At 39.6% G+C, this 16,230-nt stretch overlaps 1 protein-coding gene across 1 annotated transcript in view; it reads right to left on the bottom strand.

Moving 5' to 3' along the window:
* HSD17B4 (hydroxysteroid 17-beta dehydrogenase 4) overlaps positions 1–16,230 on the bottom strand; it is an 87,092-nt gene that overhangs the window by 43,392 nt on the left and 27,470 nt on the right. The window contains exons 9-11 of the mRNA XM_028149692.2: positions 9,402–9,493; positions 5,203–5,227; positions 3,540–3,668 (exon numbers count right to left, since the gene is read on the bottom strand). Coding sequence (XP_028005493.2) covers positions 3,540–3,668; positions 5,203–5,227; positions 9,402–9,493 — 246 coding nt within the window. The remainder of the gene's footprint in view (positions 1–3,539; positions 3,669–5,202; positions 5,228–9,401; positions 9,494–16,230) is intronic.

Here is a 16,230-nt window from a genome sequence, read left to right on the forward strand (position 1 = left end):
AATGTCTTCGAGCAATTTTACTACTCTGTAAAGTGGAATCCACAGACATGCAATTTCTGTTTGGTGGAGGGACAACTAATTTCCCTTCTCTAACCACCATCACCCCTTCTCCAGGATGGAACAATGCCAAGATTACTCCTAGGTCCCTGTTCAAGTAGTAGCTCTGAAGATAGTACTAAAAATTCTTCTAGAGAAACCATCATTCTGATCAGTGACTCCAGACAGGTTTTGGAAACTGCTGTTCTAGGGTCTAAAGGTTAATGAAGAATCATGGAGCAACCACATATGCCATATAATTCCAAAGGCTCTGGGACCTTTCTAACAAACCTTAGAGTTGTGGGCCTCCTTCTAAACTCAGAGAAAAACAAAAACCAAACTACACAACGTGAGAGGACTGGGGTCATCTGCCCCTCCTGGTGATACTAATGGAGAGGATTTTTCCTACTAGTTCTATCCTTTCCTCCCTAGTCAGATGGCTGCCTAGAGGGGGGCTATTTAACTGAAAGTCACCTTAATGCAGGCTGGAAGTACCACACTCAGAGTAAGACAACCTGAGTTAACTTTTGGCTCAAACACTGAGAAAGCTTGGAATATATATGTAGTTTTTCTGGGATTTAGTTCATCATCTATAAAATGAGAAGTGGTATAGGTAGGTGCTCTAGATCAGCGGTCGCCAAACTTTCAGACCTCATGGGCCACCAGTGGCCCACAGACCACCGGTTGGCAATCACTGCTCTACACAGTCTCAATTTAAAGTCTCCCCCAGGAGTTCAACCAGGAGACCGGGATTGCTTGCTATGACGTGTGCTGACCACCATGGGGTGGTGCAGAATGAAGGAAGGCCCCAGCCAGCAGCCAGAAGGCCCCTATTGGCTCTGATCACTGGCCAGGCCTAGGAACCCTACCAATGCACCAATTTCATGCACCAGGCCTCTAGTTTATAATAACATAATTCACTTAGCCTTTTCTTTATATTAGTCCAATACTTTTAAGTCAATAAAGTGGAACTTTGACATCAGAGAAATATATACTTCTTCCTTTTTAATATACTTCTTCCTTTTTCCTTCATTCATTTTCATTGATAGGCAACTGCTATTGATAGACTAAATTTATCTCAAATATCAAAATACAGAATATAGAAAATGCTACCATTAATGACATAACAATTATGCTATCATCTGATTGAGGGAAAGCACAATAAAATTTCAGTGTATTTACCTGCAGGCAGCAAAGTGTTATTAAAAAAAAAATCAGAATAGTCATTTTTCTGATATATTATTCTATCAAACATTAAATATAAAATTACTAAGAGGGAAAAAAGCGTTCTTTGTAAAATAACCCTAATTCATGATCTTTCCCAAAATGGTCCTTTAAATTTTATATATTATATGCACATGTGAGTTATAGTAGAAAAAATAATGTGACTTTTATTGGTTATCTACTTCTGTGGCATATTATAGATGATTCAATAATTCAAGGTAACAAGCATTACTAAACCCTTTCTATGACTTCTGTGCTATGCTAACACCAACTACTAAAGAATTACATACAAGATATAGTCTCTGCTTTTAAAGAAACTTACTATGCAATTAAGAAACCACACTAATTATGAAACAAGAGCAGTGAGAAGCAGTAACAATTAGATGCTCTAGTTGTATACGTGCACTAGTTAATAATGCAGATTTTTTTCAATAGATGGAGTTCCACATATGTTGATTTGATATGATTTGATATGTATGCTGTTTTGTTGTATTGATAGCAAGATTCAAAACTTCATATGTCAAATTTGCTGAAGGTGTTAACATCATAGATATTTTTACACTTAAAAATGTCGAATTTCGTATAAAAAAATAGCATTTGCGGGAACTTTTAATTCATTACTTTATTTTGAAGAAAAGTGCTGCTGAAAGTTATCGTATACTTCGGGAAGCTTATGGTGAACGTGCTCCATCTCAAGATACTTGTGAACGCTGGTTTAAATGCTTTAAAAGTGATGATTTCGATGTGAAAGACAAAGAACGTCCCAGTCAACCGAAAAAGTTTGAAGACCAACAATTACAAGCATTATTGGATGAAGATGTGTGTCAAACTCAAAATCAACTTGCAGAAAGATTAAACATTGCTCAGCAAACAATTTCCGATCATTTACAAGCAATGGAAATGATTTTAAAGGAAGGAAAATGGGTGCTACATCAACTGAACAAAAGACAAACGGAAAACCGCAAAGTCATCAGTAAAATGTTGCTTCAATGGTACAAAAGAAAGTCTTTTTCATCAAATTATTACTAGTGATGAAAAGTGGGTTGATCCAGGTCAACCATCAACATTGACTGCAAGGCCAAATCGCTTCAGAAAGAAGACAATGCTCTGAGTTTGGTGGTATCAGAAAGGTGGGGTGTATTATGAGCTTCTAAAACCAGGTGAAACCATTAATACTGATCGCTACCAACAACAAATAATCAATTTGAATCATGCTTTGATCGTGAAATGATCAAAATGGGCCAGAAGACATGGCAAAATAATTTTGCTTCATCACACACTTTAAAACCAGTTAAAAACATGTTAAAAGATCTTGCCTGGGAAGTATTAACCCACCGCTGTATTCACCAGACCTTGCTTCTTCAGATTACCACTTGTTCTGATCGATGGCATACTCACTTTCTGAGCAGCACTTCAAAACATACGAAGAAGTGGAAAATGGGGTCTCTGAATGGTTTGCCTCAAAACAAGAAAAGTTCTATTGGGACAGTATCCACAAATTACCTGAAAGATGGGGGAAATGTGTAGCTAGCGATGGACATTATTTTGAATAAAGCACTTTTTATGTTTCTCTTGAAATTATTGTGTTTTCTTTGATTACAAAATCTGCATTATTAATTGGTACACCTTAACAATTCAGCTACAAGAGAGATCAGAGTAGCCCAGAATAACTGGGGAGGTTTTGTTGAACATCTAGGGCTTTAGTTTTTCTAAAGAAGTCCTAATAAGAGGAAGAAGAGGCATTTTAGAAAGACAGAGAAACAGTGGCAAAGACAAAGTGCTAGAACAGCAAATCTATGTACCAAACAGAACAGAGCTAACCCTAAATAAAATAGGCTTAAATAAACCTTTTTGATATAATGAAAAATCAGGTCAGGTAAGGAGCAAATGGTTGGATAATGAAGACTGTGAAACTAACCATCAGATGAGAAGTAGATGCATTAAGCACAAATGGATAACTTACCTCATACAAATGGATAACCTTACCTCATACAAATGGATAACTTACCTCATACAAATGGATAACCTTACCTCATACACCAAGAAAAAAAAAGGGGGGGGGGGGGACTATAAAAAAAAAAAAAAAACCTGAAAAACTGACAGTGGGAATGACATACATATCTTAAATGTGAAGAGATCTAATACATACTAGAGTAAAAAATGTACTCTAAGTGATTTATGTGTCTAAGTCATCACAGTTAAAATAGAAAGCAATTCCATAAAAAAAATAAATTGCCTCTGGTTCCCCAGCCAGGACTGGACTGAGTGGGACTCTTTACCTTCAATTCTCTGGGGCTTGATGGCATTTTCAAAGTCACAGATCTTTCTCCAGTTAGCCTTCACTGCCTCAGGAGTCATTGGCTGATTCCTCTGTCTTACAATTGCTCCAAGGCTCCGCTCCCAGCGCACTGGTTATAGAAACAAAAATAAGATACTGAACACATAGTTTAAGTAAAATTCATAAGCGTCCCTTGAATTTTTTTAACTTTAAAAAAAGGAAATTCAGAAAAAGGATTCTAACTTCTAAAGAGTTTTCCTACATGCCTTAAAGTTGATTTTTCTAAAATAACAAATCCATTAAGATAATGTCAATTTTTTAAGAAAATATTTGAAACTGAAGGGAAAAACGTTTCTTCTTACTATACCAAACACTACTAAAAGCATAATGAAATGCTGAATCAGAAAGAGTTAAATACATATTATCATGCCAAAAAACTCACTTCATGACCACAGGTCATCGGGGAATATTCTTCAAGCTAACAGAACAGAGCTTTGTTGGATAGTACACCGAGGACTAGTAGATCAAAAAGTGATAACAGATCAAAAAGTACAGACAGCAAATACTATATCAAAATAATTCTCCCTTTTCCTCCCTTTGTTCTTCCTCCTTTTTCCACAGGAAGTCAACTAGCATTCACAGATTCACAAAAATCGTTACTACTGCATAATTTCCATAAGAATTAACATTGTTTTCTTTTCAAAAGACAGGGATAAATAACCACTAGTAACTTATTTAAACATAATGGTCAGATTCAGATGATTATTAAACTGAAGATCTATGTTGAGGAATGACAGAAATGACTGCTTCCAGAGCTTTCCTATTAATAAAGTCTCAGATACAGCTCTTATTGTAACAATCGATCTTCCTTTTTAAAATTGATGTCCTAAGACACTTAATTGACTAATATAATTTACTTTAATAACTGGAGAGAAGAGATGAAAATATTGATAATCTACAATGCTCTCCAGTAATGGTAACCTTTTAAATAATTCAATTAATTTTTATACCAATAGCCAACTGAAAACATAATTGGGATACAGGAATTTTTACAATTTTTAAAAATTGCCTTAGAAAAGCAATAATCCATGCTGGAGCTCACAAGGTATAAGAGAGGGTTGAAGCCAAATGAATTTACTAGTGGACTGAAGGTAAATAATTACCACAGATCAGTTGCAATTTCTGTCCCACAAAATTGTCCATGTGACTGTCTCTTGATGTCTCATGCTCCAAGGAAAAAAAGAACTAAATGAGAGAACTGGAGAACTTGCCTGCTGTGGCTCTACCCATCTTTTAAAAAACAGCTCCCCCTCCCTCCCACTCTCCTGCTGAAACAGTAAGAACAAGCACTTGGCATGTGAGAGATGCGGGAGGACATCAATATAGAGACTGTGCTGTCTGAAGGAAAAGCCAGTTCTGAATAAGAAGAGGCAAATCCTCAATAAGGACTGCCAACAAGAAGAAAATAAAACAGATTCTTGAAAATGCTACAAGTCCGCAGGACAACATCCAGGTTTTAGAATACCTGGTGGTATAACTATGTTTGAAGTTGAGTGTGTGTGCACTAGATCCAATGGTTAGGCATTTGACAAGATCTTTATCCAGCTCTAATTAGATATGAAGGTTAAAAGATATGGAAATAATGTATAGCAAAAGAGACTTACATTTTCCAATCCATCCTGCTCCAACCTACCAAGAAGAGGGAAAAAAAGTTATACCATCTAATGTGAAATCACTAATAAAATTTTTAAAATGTAAAAAATAGGCAACTATCTTACTAAGAATATTAGAATACTAGATGACAAAGGATAAAAATAATACAGCTCTACAAATATCCACTGGCCCTCGTGACTGCACTGTTCATGTTATTGCAGTAGAAATATAAAGCAGCACAATGCAGTAGAAATCATGTAGCAGAAAAAAGACTCTGATGTCAGAAATCAAGGTTTAATACCAGTTCTTCTTACTGACTAGTTATGTGACCCTGGTCAAATTATTTGACTTCCCTAAAGCCAAGTTTCCACTTAGGTAAAATAAGAATAATAATACACTCTTCGTGAGGTTATCATGAAGGTTAAAAATATAAATTATAAAATTGCCTAACACATCACAGACTTGAAATACATGTCCCTCTTGAAAAACCTAGTGGGTAAAAATATTAAAAGCAAAGAAAAATAAAACCAGGATTTGAGTTAATGAACTAAGTGTAGTCATTTTAATAAAACATCTTTATGTAAAGGTAAAGCAAATGACAAAATATATTAACTGCCACACATAAGATAAATTTTTTCTAGAGGACATTCAAAGATATTGTCAAAAGAAAATGTTGGACGTAAATAAAACCTGTTTGCCATGTCTTCAAATATCACTCAGTGTGCCAGAACTCATCACCAGAATTCCACACACGTATGGAAAGAAGAAAACTTACCAGGAGACAGTACACATCTTAGTGGCTATAGGCTCAAAGGTATGACATTTTTTCCCCATCTTTTTCAAAGGTCTGACTTTCTAATTACCCTTTGCTTTATATTAACAATAGAGGCTCCATGCACAATATTCATGCAAGAATGGGCCTTCCTTCCCCTGGCTGCCGGCACCGCCGTAACTCCAGCCCAGAGCCGCCTTTCCGCCTTCCCACACTGCCCAGAGGCCCAGAGCAGCTGCGTATGCAAATTAACCCACTAGCTTTGTTGGGTTAATTTGCATACTCACTCCTGATTGGCTGGTGGGCGTTGCAAAGGTACAGTCAATTTGCATGTTACTCTTTTATTAGTGTAGATGATCATGCTTTTTATAATAGACCAATCAGTCCTGATGCTGTCAAAGTAGATAAATCAGCAGTGGTTTTGACAATAGTCAAAAGAGATACCATCTTTTATCATATTTTGGAAGTGAAGCAACAAACTACAAGCTCCTCTCAGGTGCTAGAAACAACAGCTTCAACTGAGCCAAAGGAATTGTACCTGCCATCCCAGTTATCTATTAGAACTTTGCAAATAAAGTGGCAATTTACTTTCAAGGTGTAAGCAGGATATCACACACACATATCTTTATTTTTTTTTACCCTTCCTCCCCCATACCTTACTTTATTTTATCAATCATACATACCAAATGTTCCTCACTAAAAATGTGCACAATATCATAAAAGAAAACAACACATAAAATTTCATCTACCCAGGATCCTAACTGTGTATATTTATGTGTGTAAAATGCATATCTAAAAAAGACTACTAGTATAAAATGCACATCTAATAAAAGACTAGAAGAGAATACATAAGAATATTAATAGTAGTTATCTCTAAATAGTAGTAATGAGTAATGTGGGTGATTTTTTTCTTCTAAATACTTTCCTGTATATTTGAAGTTGTCTACAAAAAGCACATATTATTTTTGTTACCAGAAATTAAATAACTGTAAAAGGTAAAAAGATTTTTTTAATTCCCTAATAAGATAAACAACAACAACAAAAAAAAAACAGGCAGACAAAATTTTGAGCTTGATGTTATTAAATTTTCCTCCTCTGTAAATTTAGCGTGGTAAAGTTCTTTCCCCCTCTAATTGTCCACAATTCACAACCAATGATTGTGATTAAGAAAATAGAGGCACATATCTCCACTTAAACATGTATACACTGTTTTTATTTACTTATCAGCTTTTTGTTCAAATGAATCAGGCTAAAATACTATTCACTTCAAACTGAGTCAGGTTATTTTGCTACTAAGAAATATTTTTTAATATCATTGTATTCCTCACACAACAGGCTCATTATTACTAGAGAAGGAGGGGGGTCATAAAATATATCAACAGTTCATGCTAGAAAGGTAAAAAGAGATCAAACTCAAATGAGAAAAAAAATGCATAAAGTGGCATAAAGAGATCTAAATGGATTTTGACTATGGGTCTCAATGGATGGTGGAATTATATGTGTGTGTTTTTTAATTTTACAATAAACATTTAAAGCTTTGCAACAAGGAAACAGGGAAGAGTTTATTTTAAAAGTTAAGATAAATAGTAAGTTGTGTTTACTGATCCATCACACCCAGACTAAATTCCTGCTATACTGATATATTTAAACTAGAGGCCTGGTGCATGAAATTCGTGCACGGGGGGTGTGCCCCTCAGCCCAGCCTGCACCCTCTAAAATCTAGGACCCCTCCAGGAATGTCCAACTGCCCGTTAAGGCCCAATCTCGGTAGGATCGGGCCTAAACGGGCAGTCGGACATCCCTCTTACAATCCAGGACTGCTGGCTCCCAACTGCTCACCTGCCTGCCTTCCTGATTGCCCCTAACCGCTTCTACCTGCCAGCCTGATCACCCCCTAACCACTCCCCTGCCAGCCTGATTGATGCCTAACTGCTCCCCTGCCAGCCTGTTTGCCCCTAATTGCCCTCCCTTGATGGCCTGGTCACCCCTAACTGCCCTCCCCTGCAGGCCTGGTCACCCTTAACTGCCCTCCCCTGCAGGCCTGGTCCCCCACAACTGCTCTCCCCTGCAGGCCTGGGTTCCCCCAAACTGCCCTTCCCTGCAGGCCCGGTCACCCCCAACATCCCTCCTCTGCCATCCTGGTCACCCCTAACTGCCCTCCCCTGCAGCCTTGATCGCCCCCAACTGCCCTCCCTTGCAGTCCTGGTCCCTCCCAACTGCCCTCCCCTGCTGGCCTGATTGCCCACAACTGCCCTCCCCTGCAGGCCATCTTGTGGTGGCCATCTTGTGTCTACATGGGGGCAGCCATCTTTGACCACATGGGGGCAGCCATCTTGTGTGTTGGAGTGATGGTCAATCTGCATATTATTCTTTTATTAGATAGGATAGAGGCCTGGTGCACAGGTGGGGGCCAGCTGGTTTGCCCTGAAGGGTGTCCCGGATCAGGATGGGGTTTCTCTTGGGGCGTGGGGCAGCCTGGGCAAGGGGTCTGTGGTGGTTTGCAGGCTAGCCACACACCCCGGCGACCCAAGTGGAGGCCCTGGTATCTGGGATTTATTTATCTTCTATAATTGAAACTTTGTAGCCTTGAGCGGAGGCCAAGGCAGGCCAGGGCTGTGGAAGCTTGGCTTTCTCCATCTCCGGGGGCAACTCAAGCCTCCTGCTCTCTCCAGCTCTGTGGCTGCTGCCATTTTTGTTGGGATTTATTTATCTTCTATCATTGAAACTTCGTAGCCTTGAGTGGGAGGCCTGGGCCGGCCAGGGTGTACAGAAAGCTTGGCTTCCTCCATTGCCAGGGAAACCCAAGCCTCCTGCTCTCTCCGTTGCTGTAGCCATCTTGGTTGGGTTAATTTGCATACTCGCTCCTAATTGGCTTGTGGGCGTGGCTTGTGGGTGTAGCAGAGTGGCGGTTAATTTGCATATTACTCTTTTATTAGATAGGAGGATTGAGGGGTGACTGCTATGTACTATGTACTAGGTTCTATACTAAGAGTTTAAAAGTATGATTTCTGGTTGCCACAAAAAAACTAAATTTCAGGGAGGTTAATTTGTACAAAAATCCAGCAAGCTAGTAACTGCCAAAATAAGAACTAAAAATCTGACCTGGCTGACTCTAAGCCCTAAGCTCATTCTTCCACTTTACCACTGAACTTCTCAAACTCAATGAGACTTTCTATATTTAACTATACACCCCAAACCAGCCCATTTTCATTTGGTAAGAATATCAGAAATGAAGAACAAAGTAAAAAGAGAATTTATGAAGTTGCAGTTACTTTCTCAAAAAGTTATTTAATTATAAAATAACCTTAAGATTTTTAAAAAATCAACTGATGCTGAGTTTTAAAAATGTGAGCAACTGGAAAATACTAATTTTTAAATCATTTTTTATATCTAACTGTACAATATTGCTTTGAAAGAAAGCAGGAAGGTACAGAATACCTCAAACAAGCCACCATTTTCCTCACAACTCTCATGGCACAGCCAAAGGACCAGGGGTGCCACGTAATCTGGCTTCAGTGCTTCCACAATATCTGAAATAAATACCCCCCCAAAAAAGGTTATAAATAAAAATATGTACACATTTAAGCAATCATTTTACTTTCTGAAAATTTCTTACTTTTAAAATGATAGGCAATTCAGAGACAATTCAAATAACAAGAACAAATTTAGATGTACATAACTAGACTAACACTCAAGGCTTTTCAAAGAACTTTTTCCATCCCAATAGAGATATTCTTAAAGTTCCCTCAAGCTTTGAATATTAAATACATCAGACATACCTTTTCCAAGATGGATAACACACTATTCAGGAGAAGTCAGTTAGAGCTGCCTAGGCAAACACTGGTGAGCAGAGCTATGTATGACATAAGGAACTTAGCTACCATTCGTTCCCAGAACTATTTTGCTCTCCCAGCCATTTAACCAGAAGCTAGAAAACTAAAAAAAATAAATAAAATAAATAAATAAAAACAGCCTGCCTTGACAATTGTAATGTCAGTGAGATAATGATGTGAGATGAACCTTGCAACCATGTAAGATAATGATGTGAAATGAACCTTGCAACTGCATAAGATGATGATGTTAAATGAACCTTGCAACCATTACTGATGAGTAACAAAGTGTAAGAAATATTTTCCCATTGCATCCTTTCTGTGAGCAATGTAACCAAGCAGAAAGGTACCACACAAGGAGTACAAAGACCTGGATTTTACTGCTAGCCCCGCCAAGCAGGCAATTTAGGACTGTGAACACATCACTCAACTTCCCTGGACATGTCTTCTCAATAAGATGGTAAGTAAAGTGCTTCCCTGCCTATTCCATCAAGCTGTTCCAAGGCTCAAATGAGATACAATCTGTTAATATACTTTATAGTCTTTAAAGAATAAGCAATACAAACTGGTGAACAAAAACAGATCCAGAGATAGAAAAACATCGATCACACCGTCAAACCTCAGAGGGAAGGTAGGGGAGGGTGGGGGTAAGGGGGAGAGATCAACCAAAGGACTTGTATGCATGCATATAGGCCTAACCAATGGACACAGACAAGAGGGGGGTGAGGGCATGAGTAGGGGGGATGGGAGGGGCTAATGGGGGCATGAGGACACATATGTAATAACTTAATCAATAAGGAAATTTTAAAAAAAGAATAAAATAATTGCATATTTTAATTGTGAAATTATGAAATATAATTTTATATTAATATGCTAAAGTAACAAAGATGACATTTACAGTCCCTATAAATTAAAGAGCAGCTCCAAAACCTTTTCATTTCATAGCCTCTAAAAGTTCTCAAGTACGCAAAAAATCCAATTGTACACTATTCTCCACTCTCTGTTATAAGCACGAGGAGAAAACCAAAGGGAGAATCCAACTATCTTAAATGACATGACAAAACAAATTCTTAACTTATATATATGTTTGAGTTGACTAACTTTATAGTATTGAATGCAACAATTAATACATCAATGAAATCCAACTCACCATCTATTATCTTAGGTGATAAAAAAGGAGAAAAGAACGTCACATAGGAAGAATACTTCTGACTTGCATTTTATTTCACATATTGTCACTAATAATGTAAGTAAATATTCTTGCTTTCCAGTACTCAAAATACATTCCAAACTCCAACATTAGCTAGCATCTTAAGCCCAATTTTATGAACAAAAAATAGGATGAAGGAGGTAAGTGAAATTCCTGAGAATATCACAATGAGATACAATTTTATACTCACTAGATTGACACGTACAAACAATGCCAAGTTTTGGGAAGGACCAGGCATAGAAAAGGGTTAACTCAGCAGGCCAGGGTTGCTTAAACTTTGCACAATCCTAAGAAAGGTCTGTCTTCAGGACTGGAGCCTGGCCAGCTCCTGAGGGGTGAGCTCTGAGCTTTGGAATAGGCGGCCTAGTCGGAGTGCTTCTGTATGCCTGAGTCCCTGGGCCATGCTGAACCAGTTTGGTCAGATGGTTTGTGCTAAGGATGTGACTTACAGAGAAGTCTTTTTGCTCTGAGGGGATGGAGTCTGAGTGGCTGAGGTAAAGCACACAGGAGTTGCTTGCTTACATGACTGACTTCCAAAAAAAACCTAGACACCAAGGCTCAGGAGGGCTTCCCTGGCTGGCAACATTTTACAGCATCCATCCTGGTTTCTCATGAATTTTACCCAGTATGCCTTTCCCCCTAGTTCCGTGGTTGGCAAACTGCGGCTTGCGAGCCACATGCAGCTCGTTGGCCCCTTGAGTGTGGCTCTTCCACAAAATACCACGCCCTGGGCGAGTCTATTTTTAAGAAGTGGCATTAGAAGAAGTTTAAGTTTAAAAAATTTGTCTCTCAAAAGAAATTTCAATCGTTGTACTGTTGATATTTGGCTCTGTTGACTAATGAGTTTGCCAACCACTGCCCTAGTTGATCTTAATTTGTATATTTCACTATAAAAAATCACAACCATGAGCATAACAGCTCTGCTGAGTTCAGTGAATTCATCTAGAGAATTATGGAGCCTGGGCTGATACTGGAAAACCCCAACCCAACCATAGGTCAGTAAGAACTCTGTAACCACTGATGAATGTTATATTGGCTTAACCCATTTGAAAATTACTTAGCATTATGTAAAGTTTAGCATTAGTATATTCCATAATTCAGCCATTTTACTTTTAAGTACACAACCTAGAAATATCCTTGCTGTGTAACTCTGGATACATGAACAATAATGGAAACTGGAAACAAACCCAGATGTCTACTAATAAGAATTAGATAAGTTCTCATAATAGACTATTACAGAACTATTATAAAATTGAGTGAACTACAGCTATAAATAATATAAATTAATCTTAGAAATATAACATTGTGCAAAAAAACCAGAGCAACCCCCCCTAAAAAAAAACACAGTATACTACAATTTTATGGATATCAAAACAAGCAAATCAAATAAAGAGTTTTTAGCCATGTACTTATTTTTTAAATTTAATTAACATTTAAATGGTTTAGTATTTTTTAAGGAGAAATTGTACAGAAATGAAAGCCAATCATTTTCTTTCAGTGATTATATCTTGAGGAAGCAAGAGGGTTGGGATGAAAGAATAACAAAGATAGATTTAAGTTATTGGTAATGCCCCGATTTGGAGGTTGCATGACAGCTAGTCTTCAAAATGGCCCCAGTGATTCCCCATCTCCTCTTATTCACCCCTTTTTGTAGTCCCTTCCCACAATGTACCAGGATTGCTCTCTATGACCACTAGAATTTGGACACTTCAGAAATGAAAAGATACTGCAACTTCTGTCTGCTGCCTGTTTCTCTTTTTCAAATTATTAGCTCTGGGGGAAGTCAGCTGCAGTCCTATGGAGAAACCAGATTATGAGAAGCGGAGGTCTCCACACACAGCTAGGAGAGAATGGAGGCCTCCTGCTAACTGTTATGTGCATGTATGAGCTTGGAAGCAGATCCTCTGACCCAGACAAGATTTCAAATGACCAGAGTCCCAGAAACTATCTTCATTAAATCTCATTACAGAAAACATCTTCATTAAACCCCAAAACTTCCCAGCCAACCCACTGAAAACTCCTGATCCCAGAAACTGTGTGAGATAATAAATGTTTGTTGTTTGAGTCCACTAAAGTTTGGAATAATTTATCACAGAACAGTAAATAACTAATATAACTTGGGAAGTTGGTTCATGGCTATTCATTCTAGGATTATGTTTTATTTCATGTAAGAAACATATAAGTTATGTTTTATTTCATGTAAGAAACATACATTTCTTTCCATTTATCAAATATATTTTAAATAGAAAAAAGAAACTGCAAATGTCTCCACACATTACTCATAACATCTTGTTTTTTAACAAATAATTCTTATAATAGCCTGTAAGTGGATATTTCAGAGGGAGAGAAGAAATATCTGTGCAAAATTAATTTTCAGCTTTTTCTAAACTATTAAAAAAGGTAATAAAAACAAAAATAGGGTTGCAAGATAATGACACAGAAAGATCCTAAATCACTTCCTCCCACTAATACACCAAATATACCCTACATATAGAGAAATTTCTCCTGAAGAGAAACTTGGGGCTGACTGAGCAGCTTCTGCACAACAAATGACATAGGGACCAGACAGAGAAGGGTGGGCGATATGGAGATATGGTAATGAGGGGATCCATCCCCACACAGTGGCCTGCATTAGGAATATCACTGAGGGGCCCGCATGCAGACCACCTGCCCTGGGGCACAGTGAGAAAACAGCAGTCTAAAGGGCACCTAGCCTATATGTGAGGAAATCCATTTAACCCTAGAGTGCCTGCCACCTGGGTGGAGAACTGCTGGAACTCTCTCCAGGTTCAGAGATAGCAAAAAGCATCATTTTTATGTTACCCCCTCCACCTTAATAGCAGAGGTTGGAGCACAGTGCAGGCACTCTAGCTGGCCTGCCACAGCCATTCCATTTCCCTGAGTCCCTGGCTCACACCAGCACCAACCATCCCCCAAAGGTGGCTCCAGTGAAGAGTGTCCCAGGACCCGCCCCCCCCGCAACCTGCATGCAATCCAACTGCCCTGCCAGGGTAGAACTGGTGAGTATACCCTAGGTCACCCCCAGCCCATGCCTCCTCCATATCTAGCTGTCCCACCAGACAGCACCAGAAGTACACAACCCAGCTCCAGCCATTCTGCCAAGACAACCAAAACACAGTGCCCTCCAGGACCTCCAGGCCCACACCAACTGCAGCTCCAGCCATCCCACCAAGGCAGCCGCAGCATGGCAGTCCCCTAAGACACCCCAACCCACACCTGCTCCAGCTCTAGCCACTCCACCAAAATGGCCTTGACAGAGTGCATCCTGGGACTCCCCAGAACTACGCCCGTTCCAGTTCTAGCCAACCTGCCCAAACCACCTGGCACACACAATCAATACATTCCTATGCAAGACTGCTTCTTCAAGACTGGAAGAAGTAGCGGTGTTGCCTAATTCATAGAAACAAATACAGAAAGTCAAACAAAATGGGAAGATATAGAAATACACTCTAAACAAAAGAACAAAATAAAACTGAAACACTAATTAAACAAACATACGTAATTTACCTGATAAAAAGTTCAAAGTAATAGTCATAAAGATATTCACTGTACTCAGGAGAAGAATGAAAGAACACAGGTAAAACTTCAACAAAGGAAAAAAGAAAAAAAAAAAAACACAAGAAAAAAGCAATCAGAGATGAAGAATGTAACTGAAATTAAAAAAAAAACTAGAAGGAATTAACAGATTGTTTGATACGAAGAACAGATCAGCAATCTGAAAGACATAACAGTGGAAATCATTCCATCAGAGCAGCAAAAAGAAGAAAAAAAATTAATAAAGATAGTTTAAGGGACCTCTAGAACAACATCAAGCATACTAACACTCACATTATAGGGATCCCAGAAGTGGGCAAGAGAAAGAAAGGGGTAGAAAACTCATTTGAAGAAAGAGTCCTTGAAAACTTCCCTAATCTGGAGAAGAAAACAGACATCCAGATTCAGGAAACACAGAGAGTCCTAAACAACATGAACCTAATGCAGTGATGGCGAACCTCTGACACGCGTGTCAGTGCCATTTCTGATGACACGCGGCCGTTGAGGCGGCCACATGCCGAGGATGAAACATTTATGTTATTTAAACGATAAATATTGCAAAATAATGTTTTTTCCTCAAAGGGACACATTACCCGAGTTATGCTCAGTTTTTTGGCGAAGTTTGACACACCAAGCTCAAAAGGTTGCCCATCACTGACCTAATGAAATCTATTCCAAGACATCCTATCTAATAAAAGAGTAATATGCAAATTAACCATCACTCTGCTATACCCACCAGCCATGCCCACCAGCCAATCAGAGCAAGTATGCAAATTAACCCCAACCAAGAGAGCAGGAGGGAGGCTGGGGTTTCCCTGGCAATGGAGGAAGCCAAGCTTTCCACACACCCTGGCCAGCCGAGGCCTCCACTCAAGGGTACAAAGTTTCAATTATAGAAGGTAAATAAATTCCAACAGAAATGGCGGCAGCCACTGAGCTGGAAGAGCAGGAGGCTAGGGTTGCCCCAGGCGATGGAGGAAGCCAAGCTTCTGCAGCCCTGGCCGGCTCAGGCCTTCACTCCAGGCTACAAAGTTTCAATTGTAGAAGATACATAAATTCCAACAGAAATGGCTGCTGCCACGGAGTGAGCAGGAGGCTTGGCTCCGCTCCAGGCTACAAAGTTTCAATTGTAGAAGATAAATAAATTCCAGATACCAGGGCCTCCGATTGGGTCTCCAGGGGGCGTGGCTGGCCTGCAAACCACCACAGGCCCCTCGCCCAGGCCGCCCCACGCTCCAAGGGAACCCCCACCCTGATCCAGGATACCCTTCAGGGCAAACCAGCTGGCCCCCACCCATGCACCAGGCCTCTATCCTAGCTAATCCTATCTAATAAAAGAAGAATATGCAGATTGACCATCACTCCAACACACAAGATGGCTGCCCCCATGTAGTCAAAGATCCTGCCCCCACTGTGGACACAAGATGGCCACCACAAGATGGCCAGCAGGGGAGAGCAGTTGGGAGGGACCAGGCCTGCAAGGGAGGGTAGTTGGGGGCGATAAACCCTGCAGGGGAGGGCAGTTAGGGGTGACCAGGCCAGCAGAGGAGGGAAGATGGGGGCAAACAGGCTGGCAGGGGAGCAGTTAGACATCAATCAGGCTGGCAGGTGAGTGGTTAGGTGGTGATCAGGCTGGCAGGCAGAAGCAGTTAGGGGCAATCAGGAAGGCAGG

Source organism: Eptesicus fuscus, chromosome 4, assembly GCF_027574615.1.
Source record: "Eptesicus fuscus isolate TK198812 chromosome 4, DD_ASM_mEF_20220401, whole genome shotgun sequence".
Classification (NCBI taxonomy): domain Eukaryota; kingdom Metazoa; phylum Chordata; class Mammalia; order Chiroptera; family Vespertilionidae; genus Eptesicus; species Eptesicus fuscus.